Source organism: Mesocricetus auratus, unplaced genomic scaffold (genome assembly GCF_017639785.1).
Source record: "Mesocricetus auratus isolate SY011 unplaced genomic scaffold, BCM_Maur_2.0 Super-Scaffold_100004, whole genome shotgun sequence".
NCBI lineage: Eukaryota > Metazoa > Chordata > Mammalia > Rodentia > Cricetidae > Mesocricetus > Mesocricetus auratus.
In genome coordinates, this window is record NW_024429189.1 from 29,318,499 (window position 1) to 29,343,471 (window position 24,973).

General features: G+C 42.6%; 1 protein-coding gene across 1 annotated transcript in view; it reads right to left on the minus strand.

Annotated features, from left to right (window-relative positions):
- The window catches only part of Pla2r1 (phospholipase A2 receptor 1), a 120,664-nt gene that overhangs the window by 55,925 nt on the left and 39,766 nt on the right, over positions 1–24,973 (minus strand). Inside the window, exons 7-10 of the mRNA XM_005068998.4 lie at positions 22,588–22,782; positions 20,553–20,710; positions 16,439–16,537; positions 12,299–12,411 (exon numbers count right to left, since the gene is read on the minus strand). Coding sequence (XP_005069055.1) covers positions 12,299–12,411; positions 16,439–16,537; positions 20,553–20,710; positions 22,588–22,782 — 565 coding nt within the window. The remainder of the gene's footprint in view (positions 1–12,298; positions 12,412–16,438; positions 16,538–20,552; positions 20,711–22,587; positions 22,783–24,973) is intronic.

A 24,973-nucleotide genomic window follows, 5' to 3' on the forward strand; every position in this document is an offset into this window, starting at 1 on the left:
CTGTCTGTCCTGGAATTAGCTCTGTAGACCAGGCTGGCCACAGAGATCTGCCAGCCTCTGCCTCCTGAGTGCTGGGTTTAAAGGCACGTAGTGCCACTGTCTAGCAAGAAGCAATTTTATATTCATTATCACTGTCTGTTTGGTCTCAAACACTAAGTGAAAAGCTCTAATTATCATAATATAGTTGGTATCTATGAAGAAACAACATGAAGAAGACATCTTATAAAAGCAAACATTTCATTTGGGCTCATGGTCCAGAGGGTTAGAACGCATGACCATCGTGGTGGGGAATGTGGCGGCAGACAGGCATGGTGCTAGAACGGTAGCTTGGAGCTTACATCTAATGAGAGAGGGAGAGAGAGAGAGAGAGAGAGAGAGAGAGAGAGAGACAGAGACAGAGACAGAGAGACACAGAGACACACAGAGAGACACAGAGAGAGACGGAGACAGAGATTGAGATGATAGATAGAAGAGAGAGATTGAGAGGTGGAATAGAGATAGATAGGAGAGAGAGAGAGAGAAGAAAGAGAGAGAGAGAGAAAGAGAGAGAGAGAAAGAGAGAGAGAGAGAGACAGAGACAGAGACAGAGAGACACAGAGACACAGAGAGACACAGAGAGACACAGAGAGAGACGGAGACAGAGATTGAGATGATAGATAGAAGAGAGAGATTGAGAGGTGGAATAGAGATAGATAGGAGAGAGAGAGAGAGAAGAAAGAGAGAGAGAGAGAAAGAGAGAGAGAGAGAGAGAGAGAGAGAGAGAGAGAGAGAGAGAGAGAGAGAGAGCGCACTAACAGGGAATGGAGTGGGCTTTTGAAACCTCAAAACCACTTTCAGTGACACGCCTCCTCCAACAGGTCATACCTCCTCATCCTTTCCAAACAGCTCTACCAACTGCAAACAAAACATTTAAATATATTGGCCTATAGTGACCATTCTCATTCAAACAGTTACAGACAATAACATTTGCTGTAGAAAACAAAGGCTTTTCTACTCTGTGTTTTAGAATCATTAACAGAGGAACAATTCAGAGTTGTGTGTCACCTGACCATTTTGTCTGAGTTTACTGGTGTTAAATCAAAGGTTGCCAAGGTTTAAGAAATGAAGAACCTTGTATATACATGGTTTTATGTTATCCCTTGAACCAAGAAAGCAGGGTAGTATGTTACATGGAGAGAATCAAGAGAAGAAGAGATTCTATGGCTTTCAAAAGCATTCAGCAAAGTTGCAGGATAGAAATATAACATTAAAAAAAGTTGTCTTTCTAACAACCCAAAAAGGAAGCTAAAAGAATGAAATACTTAGGAACAAGGCAATGCTCATAAGACTTGAAGGCACTGTGCTAAGTGAAAGGAGCCCTGTGCAGCGAGGCAGACAGAAGATGGCCCTAGTTACAGCTAGTACCTTAAACAGTCCATTCGGGAGAACAAAAGCAGAAAGCTGGAAAGAGAAGTATTTCTGAATAAGCATAGAGTTTTCAGTACGGGAAGAAGAACCATGTCCCAGAGATGGTGCTGGTAGGTGCACAGCACCGTGAGTACCTTTAAGACCGCTGATATTCACTTAAAGTGGTGACAAAAAGTGGCACATTTTATTTCATGAACATTTTACCATGTCAGTTCAAATTGCGTTTAGGAGCAAATGGCTTTCAAAACAGGACACTGAGTGATAATGGCATTATATTTCTTTTTGGGCAAATTTACAAAATCAAGTATCACTTGCATTATTTTGCACAAAACTTAATTAATGAACAGATAGACAGTAATCTGTGCTATCATTGTAATTCAGTTTTTGAATCCCACTGTTTGGAAGCCAAGCAGCCAGACTGGAAGAGGTTTTTGTTTTTGTTTTTTGTTTTTTTTTAACAATAATCCAGTACATCAAAATCTGTTACTCAGAAAGGAGGGTCTTTTTTCTTTCCCTTTCTACTCCACAGTGCTTTAAGAAGTTGTAAATCAGAAGCAGTAGCACCATAACAAAAGAAATGAGTAATTTGCTACAGGTAGTTTTAATTGCACCCATCAAACCTGCCACTCCATGGTGCAGGCAGTGGAAAATCAATTAACAACTGACTACAAGCCTAGGTGCTCAGAGTGATGGAGGGTCTGTAACTCAAACAGGAAATCAGTAATGGAAGCAGATGATTCCTAAGCCTCTTAGAGGGTCTCCTGGGTTTGAGAAGACCTTTCTTGTAGTGCCCAGATTTCTCAGGTAAGCACTTCCATAAAACGTTCCAGCAAGGATCACTAGTTTCTTCCCTGATGGGATCTGAAGAGAATGGGGACCTCTTTCCTCAACCTGCGAGTCCTGTGTTGGAGCCCCTGCTCTGGATGTGTCCTTGTCTGTGGAGGCAAGTCCTTGTGCGGACTGACTGAGTGGGAGAGGTTTCACACTACCACTCTCACAGTCCTGCAGGCGCTGTTGGAGGATGGGCGGCATGCTAGTGCTAGGCAACCTGGATGGGCCTACACGGCTTGTGCTGGCTGGTTTTGTGTCAAGTTGACCTAAGTTGGAGTCATCTGAGATGAGAGAACCTCAACCGAGAAAACACCTCCAGAAGATTGGCTGTAAGCAGGGGAGTCTGTAGGACACTTTCTTAACCAGTGGTCAATGGAGGAGAGCCTAGCCCTTGTGGGCTAGCGGTCTTGGGTGGTATTAGAAAGTAGATGGAGTGCTGCCCTGGCCTTGCAGGCCGGGGTGGTGGTAGACACTGCCACAAAGAACAAATATGTGATGGAGAGATGGGAAAGAGAGAAAAACAGAGCGGTGTGTGCCCTAGGGAGACATGATGATCATGATAGGTGAGAGTTGGAGGCCTGGGATCGACTTGCTGCCATTGCCCAGTAAGGCAGGTGAGATAGTGTATAACAGCCTGGAACTTAGGCAGATGCAGACCCAACCTGGAACCTGCTGCCTGACTGTGGGATCCCCCTGGCTCTGGGCAATGATGGAGGCCTGAGATGAAAAAAGTTTCACCTTCTGGATCGGATCTCCTCGAAGAACCACCACGGCCTGAGATGCCAGGGGACACCATATTGGTGTGTGTGGTCCATGCTGCTGCCCCAGAGCCAATGAATGGCTCAATCCATGGGAGCTTATGCAGTCATTGATACTGCCTGAGGCCTTGGTGAGATCCTTGGGCTTTACCGCCTAGGGTGCCCCACTGATGTGAGTGACGTGTGTAACCACCCAAAGCCATCTCGAGGCTCATGGCCTGTGCAGCCACTGATGGCCATGAGTGGTCAGTGGTCCTGATACAGCCAAGGTCTGTGTTGGTATCTGCAGCCCACGTGACCACTGAGGCCCAGGCAGATGGCTGTGGTCCGGGCTTCCTCCTGAAGTCATGTTAAAGTCCGTGTGCACAGGAGAGCTGGCTCTGCCGCTCACCGGCCCACAGTGCAGTGCAGGCGGGATGTGGGAGAGCTTGCTCTGGCCACGTCAAGGCTCTCCTTAGTGAGATGCAGGCAGAGAAAGACTCCTCCTCTCTTAGGAATTTGACTATGCTCCAGTGACTACATGGATAACACAAAATGAACTTTTATGGGGGAGTCACGATGGTGTGGGGGCAGACATGGGAAGGCTCAGAGGTGAACATAATCAGGGTGCATGATATGAAAGTCCCAAATAGTCAATTTAAAAAAATGGAGAGAACGGGTGAGTAACCTGCCCACCAGTGGAAATGCACCCCTCCGTGCATTCTGTCCCTTGTAGCCCTTCCCCAGGCCAACACCATCCCAACTCTCCCTGGCCCTGCTGCTACTGGGCCCTGCCCCAAAGCCCAGAGGACTTCAGCCCCTGAGCTGCAGACCACACCAGCAACAAGTGCCCTTAGCTGTCAGCAAATGGCCCTTCCCCAGAACTCCAGCAGACTCCTTAGGCCCAGATAGACTCCATTCTGGTTAGAAGAACAGATGCCATAGGCCCATATACAGTTCACACCAATAGGAAGAACAGCCCCAGCAGCTCTACTGGAGGTCTGGCTGGTCCTAGGTACCCCAGAAGAAGACTCAGGCTTTATTGGAGGCCAGGTCAGATCTAGAGGCCCAAGAAGACTTTGGCTTTACTGGGGGCCAGACAGGATCAAAGGACCTAAGGCCTCCCAAGACCCCAGTAGAGACACCCTACGGGACCTGAAGACTCACCAGAACCCTTGGCCAGTTAGGCCAGAAGAAAAGAGACAAAGCAGAAACTAAGAACAAAATACCCATCTAACAAGACAAACACAGGAATCAACACCTAGACCTATGATCATCCCAAATCTAGATGCCTAAATGCTAGTATAGAACATATTCAATAATAGAAAGGGCAATATGTCACCACCAGATCCTAGTTATCCAATAACAGTACAACCTGAACATTCCAATGCAGCTGAAGCATGCACAACAAAACAACATTAAAACTAACTTTATGAAGATGATAGAGGTCCTTAAGGAGGAAATGGAAAAACCACTTAAATAAATGGGGGAATAGGTAACCAAAAAAATTGGAGGAAATCAATAAATCTCTTAAATAATGTCAAGAAAACCAAGAAACAAACAAACAAGCAAAAAGTTGATGGAAACAAATAAAACTGTTCAAGACCTGGAAATGGAAACAGACACAATAAAGAAAACACAAATTGAGGAAATTCTGGAAATGGAAAAATCTGGGTAAGGTAACAGGAACTACAGATGCAAGCATCACCAACAGAATACAGATGGAAGAGAGGATTTCAGACCTTGAAGACACGATAGAGGAAATAGATTCATCAGTCAAAGAAAATGTTAAAACTAAAAAATTCCCAATACAAAACATCCAGGAAATCTAAGAATAATAAAAGACCAAACCTAAGAATAATAAAAATAGAAAAAGAATCCCTGTTCAAAGGCCCAGAAAATATATTCAACAAAATCATGGAAGAAAAACTTTCCCAACCCAAAGAAGGACATACCTATGAAGATACAAGAGGCTTACAGAACATCAAATAGACTGGGCCCAAAAAAAAGTCCTCTCACCACATAATAATCAAAACACTAAACACACTGAATAAAAAAAGAATATTAAAATCTGCAAAGGAAAAAGGCCAAGTAACATATAAAGGCAGACCTATCAGAATTATACCTGATTTCTCAATGGAGACTCTAAAAGCCAAAAAAGCTGGACAAACTTCTTACAGACTGTAAGAGACCTTGGATACCAGCCCAGACTATTACACCCAGCAAAACTTTCAATCACTGTAGATGGAGAAAACAAGATTTTTCATGAGAAAGTCAAATTTAATCAATATCTATCCACAAATCCAGTGCTACAAAGGGTTATAGAAGTTAGCTCCCAAGAAAATACAGGCAATAAATAATCCCATACCAAGGAAGGTAAACACACACACACACACACACACACACACACACACACACACACACACACACACACGGAGAGAGAGACACCACCACCAACAGCAACAACAAATAACAGGAATTAACAATCACTGATTATTAATATCTCTCTATAAATGAACTCAATTCACCAATAAAAAGACACAGGCTAACAGAGTGGATATGAAAATGGGATCTGTCTTCTCTGTTGCATATAAGAAATACATATCAACATCAAAGACAGATATTACCTCAGAATAAAGGGTTGGAAAAATATTTTCCAGTCAAACAGACCAAAGAAGCAAGCTGATATAGCCATCTTAATATCTAACAAAATAGACTTCAAGCCAAAATTAATCAAAAGAGGTGGATAAGGACATTTCATATTCACCAAAGGACAAATCCATCAAGATGATATCTCAATTCTGAATGTCTATGCCCCAAATACAAGGGCACTCACAGTTGTAAAAGAAAAATTACTAAAGCTTAAATCACACATTGAACCTTACACATTAATAGTGGAAGACTTCGATACCCTATTATCACCAACGGACAGGTTGTACAGACAGAAACTAAACAGAAATAATGGAGCTAACAGATATTATGACCCAAATGGACCTAACAGTTATATACAGATTTCACCCAAATACCAAAGAATATACCTTTTTCTCAGCTCCTTATGGAACATTCTCCAAAACTGACCACATACTTGATCACAAAGTAAATCTTAGCCCCTTGTATCTTATCAGAGTACCATGGGTTAAAGTTTGAATTCAACAACACAAACTATAGAAAGCCTACAAACTCATGGAAACTGAAAAACTCTCAACTGAATTACTACTGGGACAAGAAAGAAATTAAAGACTTCCTAGAATTCAATGAAAATGAATACAAAACATACTCAAACTTATGAGACAAAATGAAAGCAGTGATAAGATGAAAGTTCATAGCACTAAGTGCCTTGATAAAGAATTTGTAGAGATTTCATACTTGTGAGTTAACAGCACATCTGAAAGCTCTAGAACAAAAAGAAACAAACACACTCAAGAGGAGTAGATGTCAAGAAATAATCAAACTGAGGCTGAAATCAATAAAATGCAAACAAAGAAAACAATACAAAAGAATCAATGAAACAAAGAGATGGTTCTTTAAGAAAATTAACAAGATAGACAAACCCTTATCTAAACTAACTAAAAGGCAGAGACAGAATATCCAAACTAACAAATCCAGAATTGAAAAGGGGGACATAACAACAGACACTGTGGAAATCCAGAGAATCATTAGATCATACTTCAAAAACCTGTACTCCACACTTGGAAAATCTAAAAGAAGTAGACAAATTTCTTGATAGATATCAGATACCAAAGTTAAACCAAAGTCAGGTAAACAATTTGAACAGACCTATAGCCTCTAAGGAAATAGAAGCAGTGATTAAAAGTCTCCCAACCAAGAAAAGCCCAGGGCCAGATGGTTTCAGGGCAGAACTATACCAGACTTTCAAAGAAGAGCTAATATCAGTACAGCTCAAATTGTTCCACAAAACAGAGACAGAAGGAACATTGCCAAATTCTTATTATAAGGTCACAGTTATCCTGATATCCAAACCACACAAGGACTCAACAAAGAAAGTGAATTACAGACTAATTTTCCTCATGAATATTGATACAAAAATACTGAATAAAACATTGGCAAATTGAATCCAAGAGCACATAAAAACGATCATCCACCATGACCAACTGGGCTTCATCCAAGAGATGCAGGGATGGTTCAATAGATGAATATCCATTAAGGTAATCACCCGTAGAAACAAAATGTGAACAAAAAAAAAAAAACAAAAAACCCCCTACATGATCATCTCATTTGATGCTAAAATAGCCTCTGTCAAAATCCAACACCTCTTCATGATAAAAGTCTTGGAGAGATCAGGGATACAAGCAACATACATATAGATAATAAAAGCAACATACAGCAAGTCAATTCCAACATCAAATTAAAAGGAGAGAAACTCAAAGCAATTCCACTAAAACCAGGAACAAGACAAGGCTGTCCACTCTCTCCTTATCTATTCAAAATAGTACTTGAACAATAAGACAACAAAAGGAGATGAAAGGGATACAAATTGGAAAGGAAGAGGTCAAATTTTACTATTTGCAGATGATATGATAGTATATGTAAGTGACCCCAAGAATTCTACAAGAGAACACCTTCAGTAATATGGTGGGAAACAAGATTAACTCAAAAACAAAACAAAACAATCAGTAGCCTTCCTATATACAAATAATAAAATGGCTGAGAAAGAAATCAGAGAACTATCACCCTTTACAATAGCCACAAATAATATAAAATATCTTGGGGCAACTCTAATCAAACAAATGAAAGACCTGTTTGACAAGAACTTTAAGTTTTTGAAGAAAGAAATTAAAGAAGATATCAGAAAATTGAAAGATCTCCCATGCTCTTAGATAGGATCAACATAGTAAAAATGGCAACCCTACCAAAAGTAATCTACAGATTCAATGCAATCCCCATCAAAATCCCAGCACAATTCTTCACAGACTTTGAAAAAACAATACTCAACTTCATATGGAAAAACAAAAAACAAGACAAAACAAAACAGGATAGCCAAAACAATCCTGTACAGTAAAGGATCATCTGGGGGCATCAGCATCCCTGACTTCAAGCTCTATTATAGAGGTATAGTAATGAAAACAGCTTAGTATTGGCATAAAAAACAGACAGGTGGACCAAAGGAATCGAATTGAAGACCTAATATCAACCCACACACCTATGAACACCTAGTTTTTGATAAAGAAGCCAAAAATAAAAATAGAAAAAAGAAAACACATTCAACAAATGGTGCTGGTATAACTGGCTGTCAACATGTAGAAGAATGTAAATAGATCCGTATCTATTGAATGCACAAAATTCAAGTCAAAATGGATCAAAGACCTCAATATAAATCTAGCCACACTGAATCTCATAGAAAAGAAAGTAGAAAATACACTTGAACACACAGGAGACCATGTCCTAAATAAAACACCAGTAGCACAGACACTGAGAGCAACAATTAATAAATGGGACCTCCTGAAACCGAGAACCTTCTGTAAAGCAAAGAACACAATCAACAAGACAAAACCTACAGAATGGGAAAAGATAGCTGACCTGAGCTAGTGAGAGATCACTGACTCTGTTCTGACAAATGGGGAACCTGCATAAGATCAAACTAGACTCCCTTAATATAGGTGACAATGGTGTGACTGGGACAATGCATGAGGCCACTGGCAGTGGGTCCGAGATCTAACTCTAATGCACAAACTGACTTAGTGGAGCCCATTCTATATGGAGAGATACCTTGCCCAGCCTAGACACAGGGGTGTGGGAGTGGAGAGGTGTCTTGGTCCAGCCTCAACGAGATGATGGGACAGACTTAGTAGACTTCCTAGAGGAAACCTTAACCTCTCAAGAGGAGCAGATAGGAGGTGGGGTGGGGTGGTAGTGGGGGGAGTAGGAGGAGAGGAGGGATGGAGAACTGGGATTGGAATGTAAATAATAAATTAATTAAAAAAGCAAAAATAAATGACATCTGGAAACTGGAGGCAAATGGACAGAACTAGAAAAAAAATCATCCTGATCAAGGTAACCCTGACCCAGAAAGACAAACATGGTATGCACTCACTTATAATTAGATATTAACTATAAGGTAATAGCCATGCTACAATCCACAGATTCGGAAAGGTTAGGTAAGAAGGAGGGCCCAAAGGTGTGTTTGTGGGGGTACATGGATCTCCTTGAGAAGGAGAAATTGAAGAGATCCTGTGGGTGGGGATGGGAATGGGAACTTAAGGGACTAGAAAGGGGAGTCTCTCCAGGGACAGGTAGAAACCCGATACAAGGGAAATGCTCACAAATCTACAAGGGCCACCCCAGCTAACACTCCCAGCAATTGTGGATGCATAGCCTGTGATCAGATTCCAGCTGTCGCCAGAAAGCCTTCATTCAGTAACTGATGGAAACAGATTCAGAGACCCACAGCCAAACATTAGGCTAAGCTTGGGAAATCCCCTAAAGAGAGGGAGGAAGGATTGTAGGAGCCAGAGGGGTCAAGGACATCACAAGAAAACCCACAGAAACAACTAACCTGGGCTCATAGGAACACACAGAGTCTGAACCAACAAGAGGGAGTCTGCATGGGATGGACCTAAGTCCTCTACATATATGTGGCAGTTGTGTAGCTTTGTCTGTTTGTGGAACTCCTAACAATGGGAGCAGGGGCTGTCCCTAATGATTTAGCTGGCTCTTGGAAACCTATTCCTCATATTGGATTGCCTTACCCAGCCTAAATACAAAGGGAGGTGTTTAGTTTTACCACAACTTGATATGCCATGCTTTGTTGATACCCATGGGAAGCCTGACCCCTTCTGAAAAAGAGGAGGAGTGGAGGGGTGACATGGAGGGGAGTTGGGGGAAGGGAGGGGAAACTGGTCAGGGTGTAAAATAAATAAATTCGAACAAAAAAGAAAGAAAGCAGGCTGAACAAGCCATGAGGAGCTAGCCAGTAAGCAGCTCCCCTCCATGGCCTCTGTATCAGCTCCTGCCTCCCCTTCAGTTTGAGTTCCTGTCCTGACTTCCCTCAATGATGAAGAGTGAAGCATAAGCCAAATAATCCCTTTCCTCCCCAAGTTACTTTTGGTCCTGGTGTTTCATCACAGCAATATTAACCCTAACAAAGACATGGGGCTGAAATTAAAATAAAAAAAATTATCTGTGTGATGCTTCTACTTTAGAGTCAGACCACACCTAAGTGTTGGCTGCTAAATATAGTTTGTCAAAGCAACAAACAAACAAACACCTCACAAACATTAGTAGTATCTTGCACCAGTTTGATGAAATGGACCGTTTTGTTCTCAGAACTCTCTATCAGTTGTAGAAATCCCAAAGGTAGAAGAGGAGGGATTTGTCCTTTAACGGAGTTCTGCATTGGTGTGGGTCCATAGGCACTCTCAGCAATCTGTAAGGCTACTGTGGCTTTACCCAAGAGTTCTTTATTCCTCCTCCTTCACTTGTTTCATTTATACAACGTTCTATCTCTTCAGTCACACCCACCTTTATTTCTTTAAAAAGCACGCCAGTGTCAAATATGGTACCCTTCCCAAAACTGGTAGTCAATAAGTAATTTTCTAATAAAAAGTTGACTATAATTTTTTGGGCATTGTCAGATAACGTGTGAAAAGTAATTAACACTGTGTGAGCATGTTGGAGCATGACTGTCCTACAAGCCAAGCTACTGCCATGTTTGAGAATTCATCTATGTCCCATGTGCAATGGGATTATCCTCGCTGGGCTTGTTGACTGTTTACATCCACATGGAGGACTGGGGAGGGTCACAAGAACCCTCATCTGCTGTCTGATTGTGCCACTGCACGTGGCCCTGGAAAGAGACTAGTGTGTACAGGTCTGTGAAGACTGAGTGAGGAGGAGGTGACAATAATGCAGCTACCTGGAAGCCCTAATCCTTGCTGGGTAAGGGATTTCCAGGTGTGGCCTGTTGGGGAAGGAACATTTCATGCCCCTGGAAATAACCCTTCATCTATGCTTTGCAAGAAAACCAAATAAGCTCATTAGTTTCCCAGAGTGAACTTTAGCAGAATTATGCCTCAATTGGTTATTGGACCTTAGGAGGAGGGGTAGACCTTGTTTACATCTCCCCAAGGGAAAAAATTTTAGTTACAGTGACAATGAATATTCAACAGGAAAAAAACCTTCAAAGATATTAAAAAGGCAAAACAATTAGACTTTTTTTAATGCAGAACTTAATGAAATTATAATTAACAAAGGAGGCTGGTCTCATTGGTCAGGCTGCTGTAATGTCCAGTGATGACTCTCTAACTAGGAGACCTGTGATCCCAAGTGCTCTTGGAGCTTTTGGGAGCTGAGGGGGGAGAAGATCCTTCTGCCTGGAAACTGTGCTTGGAGGGGACAAAGGCAGAACTAGAAACAGCACTGAGATCCAGAAAAGCGTGTGTTGTGCTCCAGTGAGGGCCACTCAGGCCACCAACTGCTGCAGGCCATTCTTCCGAGGGTCATGCTTTCCCAGGCATGAGTGCATTCCCGGGCATGTGTGGAAAGGAAGAGGCTGAGAGAGGAAAGTCCACAACAATGTCTGTGAACGTGGACTTCCAAAGTAGGGAGAGCTCTCTCTCTCTCTCTCTCTCTCTCTCTCTCTGTGTTTATTTTGAGACAGAGTATCAAATGTAGCCCTGGCTAGCCTGGGGTTTACTATGTAGACCAGGTTGGCCTTGAACTCACAGACATGGCCTACGTTGCTGGTATAGTTCTCCACGGAACCACTGAAGAATTCTAGCCTACTGCTGTGTTAGTAGGCATGGAACAACTGATCTCCCAGACCTCACTCTGCTGGGATTGATATGGACACACCTTTGCTATGAGAGTTTTATTCCCTTTGCACATCTGCTACATGCTTCAAATTTTAAACAGGGAAAACACAGCGGTCTCTTTGTTATGTGAGGAAGACACCTGTGTATAAAGCAATCTAAGTCTCAACAAGATACCCCTAAGGAGCGTTTTCCTGATCCTTCACTCTTGATTGCTCCTTTTCTGTTAAACAAACAAACAACAAACAAGCCACGACTTTTAGCCATCACTTTTCAAGTACTGTTCAAACCGAAGACAAAACCCAAATATAGCTGCCTATAGTAACAAAGCTGGATAATCAATGAGCGTTCTTGGAAAGTAAAATCCACCTTAGATTTTACTATTTACGCCATTTAAAAATCAAGTTAGATATAACACCCGGTCTCAGCTCATCTCAATAAATACTTCGTATCCTACCGGACACACGCACTTTAGATGCGGACAGGCTCTGCTGACAGATCTTTGTCCTTACAAAGTCCCTGGCAATGCAGGCAGATTGGAAAGTTTACACTCACCTGCTGGTAACGGTCAGGAGGGCAGGAGGGCAGTAGTAACCATTGGAAGCCTCGTCAAAGTTTCTCAGAACTGTATCGATTTTGTAACAAAATCTGCCATGTCTCTCCCATCCCTTGAAAGAGGAAAGAGAGACTCAATCTGATTTAGTTAAATGCCAAGAGATCCCTCCCCAACTGGCATTGCTTTCTCTGCTGACTGGATTGAAAATTTTGTTTTCACCATCGCTTTGTGTTGTTACTGTTTGGAATCACCAGCAGCTACAGCCACTTACATGCTTAATTGATTTACTATTTTTTACATCTCAAAACAATGTATCTCACTTAAAAAAAAACTTAAACATAACTGAAAATAAAGGACTGCAAACTAAGCCAAACAGGGTACTCAAGAACTACCATTCTTCCTTTTCTTCAAGCTCACAGAATTTGTTTCAAACAGCTGTGACGTTTGAATAAAAACAGTGTTGGTCATGGAGGGAGAGTTCTGGCTTCCCCACTAAGCCACTTTTGTAAATAACCAGTGCATTTTAAGAAACACACTTAATCTCTCCACATCTAGCTTGCTCATCTGTGAAGTGGGGGGGGGCAGAGTAGTAGTGTTCGTGGCTGTCCCAAAAGTCAAAGGAGAAGATGCAGGAGAGACCTTGAGGAGAGTCAGCTAACGTGGACGTGCAGTGGAGCCAGACCTCTAGGACGTGGGGAGCGTCGAGAGCTATGGAATTTCCAGTTGGACTTCGCATCAGCTGTTTGCGGTTCTTAGAGACTTAAGTAGACTTACTAACTGGTGGATCAGCTGGGCCCAGACTGGAGGTCGACTAGTTCTTCTGTAATCCAGGGATTTTTTTTTTCATTGCTGCTGCTGCTGTGCCACACTTGGCTAACCTGGAACCTCCTAAGTTGTCCAGGTTAGCCTCAAACTTGTGATCCCTCTGCCTCACCCTCCTGGATGTTAGGACTACAAAAGCCACTGAGTCCAGCTAAAGCAATTGTGTTTTGCCCCTCCCCCATTCCCACTCTCCACCCTGAGCTGAGGATGGAACCCAGGCTCTTTGCATGCTTGGCAAGCCCTTTGCAACTGAGCTACATCCAGAGCCCCCAGGATGGTCTTGTTTGGCTCATAATGCTTCCAAGTAGAAATGACTCCCTAATATGGAGACATACATACAGTTAAGATTTTTCCTGAATTAAATGGTTGGTCTTTGTGGGAGGAAGAATGTAAGTTTGGGCACTCAGACAGAGATGACAATTTGTAGGTCTGTGAGTTAGCTGTGGGAGCAAGGTAGGGTGGGTCTCATTCCTTAAAGTCATTCGGTACAGTGGCTGCCCACTCATTCCAGCTCACCCAACTTCACTTCTGCTTTTAATATTACTAAGTCTCATGACTCCGTCCCTCCATTTTAATTGTTCACCAGTTTAAAAATGCTCATCATTTTGTGCCATTCCAGTGATCGCAAGCTTTGATCAGACACAAGATCGTTTCTAGGACATTCCTTGGAAATGTCTTAGTTCTGTAGTTAATTGCAGAACACTGTACAAATTGGCTAATTCAGCTCAAAAACACCCCAGGAAATGAGTCCATAACAGAGTTCCTGCATTCACCTATCATGTGTTCTGCTCCCCACCTTTACTCTGTTCTGGGGCCTCAATATAAAAGCTCTAGACTGAGCCCCCTCAAGTATCCCTGGACTGTTGTTGGATAGGCAGGAGGAAGAGCAATGGACATGTGACCTTTCTGACAAAGTATGTCTTATTTATTAGTAGCTTTTGAATAGTAAGATGGAAGCGCTACTCACATTGTCCAACACCACCAAATGACTCAGTGAGAAGGTAATCAAGATTATCTATATCTATCTGTCTGTCTGTCTGTCTGTCTATCTATCTATCATCTATCTATCTATCTATCTATCATCTATCTATTTAAGACAGGGTCTCACTATGTATCACAGACTAGCCTTGGGCTTGCTATGGAGTTCAGGCTGATCTCAAATTCATGATTTTCCTCAACCTCTTGAATATTGAGATTACAATATATGCCTGGATTCAGCACTCATTTTTGTAAATTAATTATATATACATGGACTGATTATTTAGAGAGTTTTACTGAAGCAATTGTTGTGGGATATTTGTTTAACTAGGCAAAGATGTGTTACATTTGTTTATGCTGCATTTGTTTAACTATGTAAAGATATATTGTATTTACGTTAATTAATAGAATTAACCTGGGCTCAGAGAGGCAAAATTAGCAACCAGTTGACAGGAAATAGCAGAGAGGAGTATAGCCTGGGTTTTTTAGTTGGGTCAGTGTAAAAAAAAAAAGAGGCTTCCCGGATGCTGGTAAAGAAAGAAGGTTAGCCAATTGCTATTCTGACTCTGAGCTCGAAGGTTTTCACCCTAGCCCTTAGAGTGATAGAGATTTAGCTAAAGCTATCTTTAGTGGCAACAACACAGCCATTGTCTGTGGGAACAGAACACCTCCCCCACCCCCCCAGTTATGGCCTTAGTAGCCTTAAAGCGCAGCCCTTTTGACAAAAGTAAAAGAGCAGCAATGAGCTAAGAGAAAAGAGCATCGGGGAGCCGTGTGAAAAGGAATGGGAAAATTTCCCCTAACACTCTGGACATGAAATCTTTAATACTGCTGGTGCCGGCTTGAAGAGGAAGCAGAAAAGAGGTGTTCGAAGGACGCATCCGTTGTGTGTGTTAGGCTCTTGCAACCTTGCTGACTTGCCTTGAAGGGCCCAGAAAGGTAGATTTTTACATCTGTGGGCAGCTAGAACTGATTCAGGAATATCTGGTGGCGTGTCAGCTATGGCAGGAATATTCTCCAGCTGGAGCGTGCAGGGCCGCTCGTGTGTATACACATTGGCTAATGAAGAAAGCATAGCGTCTGCTGAAATGGACCACTCCTTAGTTGGACTATAAATAGGTTGATTAGGGGAGAAAGTAAGTAGAAATTCATAAAACAATGTCTGTATCATTTTAGAATATGGCCAACCAGAATGAGAGCGAGAGCAAGGGGAGGGGCAGAGAGAGAGACAGACAGACAGAGATGCTAAGAACTTTACTGCAAAATATTAAATGCATTAAATAAACTTGAAACAGGTAACAGTCTGCTTTTTAGATTTAAAGCTAAAGTAATAGCTTTTATTTAAAGTATGTAAAAATACCTTGTCACTTACACCAAACACAGCCTTACCATCCCTTTCCCAAGTAACAAATATGTCATGTGTACATGTCCCTCAGCAATGTATTTGTGCCAACATTTACGGCTAAGAAGGGTAAAAGGGAGGCAGGGTCCTGGCAGCAGATGCTTGAATCCTGCTCCCGAAGAATGTGTCCACACTCCCTGGCATCCTACTTGAGAACTGTGAGCACCACGTGTGAGACAGGGTGTCAAGTGATTACCATTGTTTTTACAGAGGGAATAACAGGATCATTTACACACAGAGAGACACACACACTCGAGACAGGGTTTCCTCTGTGTAACTGTCCTGGATGTCCTAGAACTAGCTTCGTAGACCAGGCTGGTCTTGAACTCACAGAGATCGACCTGCCTCTGCCTCCTGACTGCTGGGATCAAAGGCCTGTGCCACCACTGTCCGACTGATCATTTTTTATGTTTATCTTTTTAAAAAAGCAGTTTTGGGTCAAAGTGCACAGTAAGAGAAATCCTTCTGAGGGCTAGCAAGCTTTCTGGTGCCCCCAGCTGACGGCGGACTAGTAAAGGGGTGTAAGGATTCAGGCATTATGCTGGCCTGCTTCTGTCACCTGGCAGAATGCAGTCAGGCAGTACCCTGGTCAGCCCAGGGTTCCATGAGTTCTAGTCTGCAGGCAGGTGCAAAGGACCGCTCTAAAAGAAAGACCTCCACCCTCTTACGCTCTCTTTCCCGCTCTTCTCTCTGCTCTCCTGTCTTTCTGCCTTTTTCCAGCTCTCTTCCCGCTGTTCCCCTGGGGCAGACAGGACTTTTCCTGTCTCCATCTTCTCTTCTGTCCTCTCTCTGTCTCTGTGTCTCTTTACCTCTTTTCTCTTTCCTTCCCCCTCCCTCCCCTTTCTAATAAAACTTCTCACTTAAGCTCTGTCTGCCTGGCGTGTTTGTCCCTCAGTTACCCTCTCCCGGTACCCATTGCGGTGTTCACCATGCTTACCTCTTGACATTCTGATTCCTCGTCAGCAAGCACTTGCCCTGCTCTTTTACAGACGTAAAACAGTGTTTCTTCACAATCTTTCACTTTCCAGTGTCCTTCCTAAAGGGAGAAGTGTCACATTGAGCGAGTGGACTCTGTGAGGATGTTGGTGGGCAGTGGTGTTAGTCATGAATCAAGCTGTGACCACTGGCAAGTGGTCCCAGTGGGGTGGTGGTCCAGAACCTTGCCTGGTCATGCAGAAGCCTGGTGACTGTCTCTGCTTGTGACAGTGAGATTGCAGTTCAGAGCTGTGTGAACCTAAGTGAGGTGGAATCTGGTTGCTGCTGGAAATACCCGGAAGCTACCAGGAGTCATCCCCAGGGTCAAAACTCATGTTAGAGTCCAATGTCCTTCCTCACTCAGCTTTCTCTTTAATTAATCAAAATTTTATTTTTTGAGTCTGGCCTAGAACTCACTACATATCCTACATTTTCTTCAGTCCAGCAATCTTCCTGCTTCAGTTTCCCAAGTACTAGGGCTAGAATTATAGATATGTTAAGACCCAGCTTCCTTTCCTTTCCTTTCCTTTCCTTTCCTTTCCTTTCCTTTCCTTTCCTTTCCTTTCCTTTCCTTTCCTTTCCCTTCCCTTCCTTTCTTTTCCTTTCCCTTCCTTTCCTTTCCTTTCCCCCTCCGTCCCTCTGTCCCTTCGTTCCTCCATTCCTCCCTTCCTTCCCCTCTCTCCCTCCCTCCTTCCCTTCTTTATTTTTCTTTTTTAATGTATATGTGGTGAATGTACATGCAGATACAGATACGCACGTGTTGGGGGTGGTGAGCGTGCTCATACATGTGTGTGTAAACCAGAAGTTGACTTTGAGGCTCATTCTCAGTTGTTTTCCACCTTGTTTTTTGAGGCAGAGTCTCTCATTGAGCCTGGAGCTGACCAATTGCCTAGGCTGGCTTGCTCCAGGGATCTGCCTGTCTCCTCCCTCCTCCCCACTGGGGTTATAGGCATCATGCCCAGGTTTTACATGTTCATTGGAAAGCCAAACTCACGTCCTCATGCTCTTGAGAAGTACTTGATACCCACTGAAGTGTCTCCCAAGCCCAGCTTCCTCTTCATATACAGACACCTTTAGGCTTTCTCTTTCCTTTGCCTAAGCAGTGGTTCTTAACCTGTGGGTTGTAACCCCTCTGGTGGTTGAACCTTTTACCCATATCAGATTTCCTGCACATCAGATATTTATATAACAATTCATAACAGTAGAAAAATTACAGTTATGAAGTAGCTTCATAAGTAATTTTATGGTTGGAGGTCACCACAACACAAGGAATTGTATTAATGGATCCCAGCAGGAGGAAGCTAGCCTAAAGCTACTCTCAGATCTTTTACAGATAATGATAAAACAGTTAACAGGCTAAGTATTGTCCCAGATGACTTTAAAATCTTAATATAAAACAGATTCTTAGATGAAAACTACTCAATTCAAACTTCAGGTGGAGTTTTGATATTCAGGATTTTAGGGGAATATGGAGTCCACCAGTGACCTTTAGGGAAATACCATGCTGACATCTTCACCAGTAAGAGCAGCTCCGTGCCTATCCCCCATGGAATCTTCCAGAAAATCATTGTGCTATAAGCATAGTGCAGGTGTAGCTGTTGGGAGGATGAGTGAATGACTAGTTCTTACCTCCAAGTTTAGGTGTTAGCTGTATTTAAATAAAATTAATAATAATTATTTATTCATATAATAATTATTATATTCATACTGAGATCTACTTGATGGAAGTTAATGTTAATTTCAATGTCCCCTATACTTATTGTTTAAGGAATTAACAACCTACAAAAAAAGGGAACACTACAAAAATCTCTCAAAACAGCATTATTCCGATCCAATCAACAGTATTGTCTTAATTAGGGTTGCTATTGACACATCATGACGAAGAGCAACTTGACGAGGAAAAGGATTATTTAGCTTACACTTGGGAATCACTGTTTATCATCAAAGAAAGTCAGAACAGGAACTAAACAGGGCAGGAACCTGGAGGCAGGAGCTGATTCAGAGGCCCTGGTGGTACTTACTGGCTTGCTCATCATGGCTTCCTCAGCCTGCTTTCTTACAGAACCCAGGACCACCAGCCCAGAGATAGGCCCCACCCACAGTGGGCTGGGCCCTCTCCCATCAATGGTTAATAAGAAAATGCCCTCCAGGCTTGTCCACAGTCTGATCTTAGGGAGGCATTTTCTCCACTGAGGTTACCTGTCTCGGATCACTCTAGCTTGTGTCAAGTTGACATAAAACCCAGCCAGCACAAATATCAGTATCTATCTTAGTTTTCTTAAAATAAAACCTTATCCAGGAATTAGAGAGCATAATTAAAATACGCCAGACACAAAGACAACCATCCCATGTCTCTCTCATATGTGGAACCTAGGTTACACACACACACACACACACACACACACACACACGCACGCACGCACGCACGCACGCACGCACGCACGCACGCACGCACGCTCCTTCACAATATGGGGCCTGTTGGGGGAGAGGGAGATGAAAGGGTAAAGAGGACTGAATATGGTCAAAGTATGTGATATGCTTGAACAAAAATGTCATTATAACCCCATTACTGTGTACAATGAATGAATACACACTAATTAAAACAATCCCTATCCAAATGTTAGCTTTTGTTCTATAAATATGGTGAGTGAAATAGTCACAGCAGGTGACAGGAAATGAAGGTCATCTTAATTATATATAAAACCAGTGACTCAAAAAGCCATCAGCTCCTGTAACCGTGCTGGGTTTCAGCCAAGCTAGATCCACGACAGACATCTAAAGAGATCACTGCTGCTTCCTCCCCAAATGCCACTCAGCCACACAATGGTAGCATGTATAATTATGAATGCACATGTTTCTGCAAGCCTCAGAAAGATACAAAAGTGAAATGTGTCACAGAAGCAAGTGCTTTGAATTTTTTTTCATGTTTGGTTGGCACAATTACTTTGTCAAGCTACTTACGTAGCATTTAATGAGCTGTTTCTTGGGGGGAACTTGACACAACATCCTGTGGCTGGAAAGAATGAGGGCACCTATCAAGTCTTCCAGCCTCCTTAGACTCAGCCGGTGCTTCCACAGCTATTTGAGCTGAGAGAGGATCATTTGTCTAAAATGTTTCATAAACTGTTCAGATGTTTTGGACTCAAACTAATTCTGCATAATCTGAAGTCTCAGAGAAGTGGGAGGCGGGAACCCAATGCTGAAGTCACGGGCTCCATTCCATTCACGTGAGAGTGAGAGTTGCCACTGATCCGTGCTCCTCAAAGAGGTGGCACACCCTGCACAGTGGTTTCCATGTTAATAAGCCAATGGAGCTTTAGAACTATCACCCTCCAGTTTCGTCCTGCAGCTTCCATCTTCCCACTTTCTGCACCAGGATGGTCGGCCTCACCACTGTCTACCAAAATGGCGTTTGCTCAAGTAAAAAAAAAACCTGCCTCTGACATTCCGCTTAAAATTTAGTTAGCAATGAATCTTGTTACTTGAAACATGACTCTCTCTCTGCTCTTCTCTGCCTAGCCTCCACCCTAGACCACCCACGGAACAGCCACCAAATTGTTTCTCTGCTAGTTTGTCCTCTCCAATCCATTCTGTATGTTACGACCACAGTTATTTTTCACGGCAGATTTTTCCGTCTGTGTCCTTGAAGCACTCCAATGGCTCCTATACATTGGTATACAAGCCAGTATTTTTTTTTTTGTACTCCCCTTGTCCCGTCTGTCACCTCCTTACCACCAGTAGCTTGTCTGGCTGTTGAAGAGGGCAAGACTTTGTCTACCTTTGGGAACGGTTTTCCTCTGTTGTGTAAAGGTTTTTGATTCTTTGAAGTCCTAGCTTAAACGTCATCTGTTCAGAGAGGCTTCCCACCCCTACCCACCCTATCTGCAGCATCTGCTCTAATCCAATCTTTTTTCCCCTCCCTCCTCAGAGTATCGCTCATAGCCCTTGCCACGTGTGTAAAGAAGCCCCCATGGAGAGCAGTGTCTGCCTCTCTTGATCTATACCTTGACACAAGATCCGGGCCTACGAGCTTCTCAGTGTCAGTGCCAAAAATCTGATCAAATGACTCAACTTACAGATTGCTCTGCTGTGACACACAGTTGGCGTCTCTGTGGGAAAACCCGAGGCTCAAGAGGCTGCCAGTTAGTGAGGGTGACAGCGGAGCCACTGGACCATCTAAAGGAAACTGGAATTTTACTGCTACTCAAACCGATCCATGTTTCTGATGCATTTTCTGTAAGAAATAAACGTAGATTATTTTTTAGACATTATTTGCATATCTTACGGCACACACAGGTTATCAGTGAGCTATACCCTTTTGTGTGTGGTTCTCTTTATTCCTCTATGTGATAACTCTTGTTTGAATCTTACTATGAAATATCTGTCTAGATCTCTTTCCTCCTAACATCCAGGCCTCCCAAGGAAGGTAGAGTATGAGCTAAACCCAAAGCTAGTCTAGCACTCCAGCTCCTCCACTATGTTCAAAGTGACCTGAAATGTCTAGTTTTGCTTCTGCCCAGAGAAAAGGGAAATTAAGAGGTTAATTGGATTTTTTGAAAGAGGAACATTAAAAACATCATCACCAACAGAACTCTTAACCATAGTGGAGTTTGAATGCTTTTCTGTCTCCCTCCTCCTCAGCCCCATACAATAAAACAAGCAGAAGCTCTCCCTGGCATTAATGCAGAACAGCGGGATTGCTGGAAAAACAAACAAAGCCTGATGCAGTGAGAAACGCTAGGTAGCAGGTAGCAGAGAGACAGTCAAGTGCCCTTGTTGTTACAGGGGACACTGCAGGATTCTTTTAATCCCAAACACAAAAGATTAGGGGAAAAGACATAGAGTATTTTTGTTTGCAAACTAAAACCTACCGTTACAAAGGTCACTGCCTAGAGTCGAGGGATGTTTTTGGTTTCTTTTTTGTTTGTTTGTTTTCGTTTTTAATCACATGAAAATGAAATCAATAATTTCTAGGATTTTTAGGAAGACTTCTTGGCTAATGCATGTCATGGGGCAAGGGTGGGTCCCGGTTTGCTCTGAAGAATTCAAGATGGGAGGCCCAGGAGCCTGGACCCGTAAGCATGACACACAACCTGAGAACCCTCAAGTCAAATGAAGTTATTTGAATTATTCACTGAAGAAACCCCCTTTATGAGAGCACAGCACACTGTGGCCATCAAGACCAGGCCGGCCTTGAACTCATAGAGCTCCTCCAGCCCTCCCAAGGGCTGGGGTTTAAGGTGTGAGCAAGGAATGATTTTTATGACTTCTACCCTTTAAGTTTTTTTTATTTAATTTTTAAAATTTTTCTGAGAATTTAATGTGTATTATGTTTACATCATTTCCACTCCTCCTTCTCCCTCTCTATTCTGTGTCCCACTGTCCTCCCTCTCAAATTCATGCTCTCTTCCTCGTAATTATTTTGTTACATATATGTATGTAATCTATGGAGTTCAGTTAGTGCTGCATGCATGTGTATGTGTTTTGGCTGACCACTTGGGATTGAATAACCTATCAGGGAGCTCGTCCCTGGAGAAAACCAACTCTTCTTCTCTCTGTAGCCATGATTGGCTAGAACTCTGCATCTAAGGGTGGGGTCCCATGCGATTTCCCCCATCTTCTTTGGCTTGTCAACTGGTGCTGTCATTATGCAGGTCTTGATTAGTGAGCTGTATTGTTAAGATTTTATGTGGGCCCCTTCCCTGTTAAGTCTCACACAGCAGATCCTGGTCCTCTGGCTCTCAGAATCCTTCTGTTCTGTCTTCCTTAAGTTTTCCAGAGCCTTAGTGTATGGACTGGGTGCCCCCATTGTCAGTTGTCATTATTTAAGATTTTAAAAATGTATATCTAATCCATTTGGCAAATGTGAATACATTACATAGCTTCTGAATACATGACTTATAAAAATCCAGTGAGTTGTGTTTCTGGATATGTTTTCGAAACTCTGAAAAAATATATGTACATATTCATATATTCACATATTATATATAAACCATAAACATATACCATAAACAATCACTTTTAAATAGTTTAATTAATTTCTTTTGAACTCTAATTAAAAAGTAGTAACATCTATTTCATAGGTCTTAAATCAAAGGTTTTGGTGCTCACCATCCCCAAGAAGGTTTATAAGAAACTCCACCTCTGCTAAGGAAGTCACATCCATCAACACACTGTCGTTAGACTGGCAAGAGTGAAGAGCCTCATGCCAGGTCTTGTCTTCCTTCTGAAGTTTGTAGCATTTACGATTGAAGGGAGTCCAATCAGGATCACAGTGAGTGGCATGGTATTTCCAAGAGTCGTTTTCTTTATAAATCAACACAAAGACCATCACTTGCATAATTCCTTGCAACAGTATTTAACATCTTTATACAAATTGCCATTGTTGTGACTCCTTTTATTAAGTAAAACACAAAATTGATTCCTAGCACTCACATGGTGACTTACAATCACCTGTAACTCTGGTTCTAGAGGATCTGGAGCCCTTTTTTGGACTATACAAGCATTGGTCTTACACACACACTTACACAGAGTACACATACATACATACAGGTGATACTGAAAGACCCCGAATTTATAGAAATAAAATATAAGCTTAAACAGGGAGGGCACCCCACTAGAGAACTTGGGAAGTGAACAAAAGACCCCATCCCAGGAACTGGCCAAACCACAGAATGGAATGTATGGTTTAGCAACCTTAATTGCAGAAGGGCTGTAAACCCACAAAAGGCCAATTCCGGGCTGCTGACCACCTGTGAAGAACTGACCAGGGCGTCAGAGATGGGCAAACAAGATTTGTGGGAAACAAGGAGACGATAACCACCATTTACTTAGGGAGAGATGATTAACTCATACCAAGGTTTGAGGAATTTACAACGTGTAGGTCAGGAAGACATCTACTTCCCCTGGTCAGTAGTCACGTACCCCCCGTCACAAGATAGGGACCCCTCCCAAAGGCTTGTGGTTTTTGTCTTTAAAAGCTGATTGTAACTGAACCTCGGGGCCAGTCGGTCTAAAAGCTGACTGAGAGGCCCATCTGCAGATGCCTAATTAAAGCCTCTTGCGTGTTGCATCAATTGGCGCGTGGACTCTTGATTCTTGGGGTGATGAATCCAGCTTGGGGACCCCTCCTCAATTCGGGGTACCCCAACAATACCACACACACATACACACACACACACACACACACACGAAAGAGAGAGAGAGAGAGAGACAGACAGACAGACAGACATAGACAGACAGACATAGACAGACAGACATAGACAGACAGACAGACATAGATAGAGAATGTAACTGGTTAGGCATTTTATATTGTAAAAGTTCTGTTATGGACCATAATTTAAATGATATCTAAAGATTTTATATAGGAAAGGTAGGTAGCAGGTAGGTAGAGCAGATACTTATCCTCTAGATAAAACAGCATAAAAATTCTGATTCTGTTTACTTCTTTTAGAACAGGGATGATGAAGTTTGACTATTGTCCCATGAGGTTACTGTGGTATCTGTGGTGTCACATTGAATGGATGTGAACTCTGGATTAAGTTTCCCAGGGTCAGTTTCCTGAAGCTTTGGACACTTAGAAGGTGGTGGTGTGCAGGTCTGGTTTCAGCTCTTGTTTTTTGGGGAGCTTGTCCCTGAATGGTGATTGCATTTTGGTGACATCTTATTAATTGATAGCAAGTGTCTCCCTTAGGAACTAGATCAGTTAGATATGGTTTCATTATTTTTTGAGAAACTATTCTTTCAAAATTCCTATTAGGACTCTGACCTCAATTAGAATCATAGTTAGAGAATGTTAGAACATTTAGATATTGTCAATGGTTATCAACCTAAACAAAACAAACAAACATAAGAAGTTACTCTAAACCTCACTTTCAATGTAAGAAAAAGTTCAAAGAGGAGTTCTGAGAAGGAGACAGTGGTAGGACCTGAGAGGCTGAACCCCGAGAGGGTGGGAGAGGTGGTGTTAAGGACCAAAAGAGTTCTTGTCTAACGTACCAGCTATGGGGGTTTAGCCTCTACTCTCCAACAGTAAAAAAGAAAACTTCTCCTTTGATTCTCACCAGACTTTCTTCAGAAGAGCCAAGAACAGCAGACAAGATGCCATAGTGGCCCCTTTTCCTCTAATGAAATGAGAAGACAATGAAGAAAGCAGGAAGGAACCATCCCTGTGTCATCCCTTTCATCCTTTCCCCACCCCGAAGCAGCACAGCACAGAGACCCCTCTTACTTAGAGGAGGAAGACAGAATCAAGTGTAGTCATAGATGTGAGGCCCAGGCCTAGGCAGAGGTCTGCAACTCCAGCCACAAAGCTAGTGATGGTAGGCCTCACCTTGGCCAGGAAGTTGGCTGTAACAAGTATCTGCCTTCCAACTTCAGGAGGTGAGGCAGAATCAGGATTCCACCTGCCAGAGAGCAGGGAGTGAATGCTAGCACTGGGCTTTGAATTGGAGCACAGCCTGGAGGCTGTAGGTATGACATAGGTCCATTCCTGATT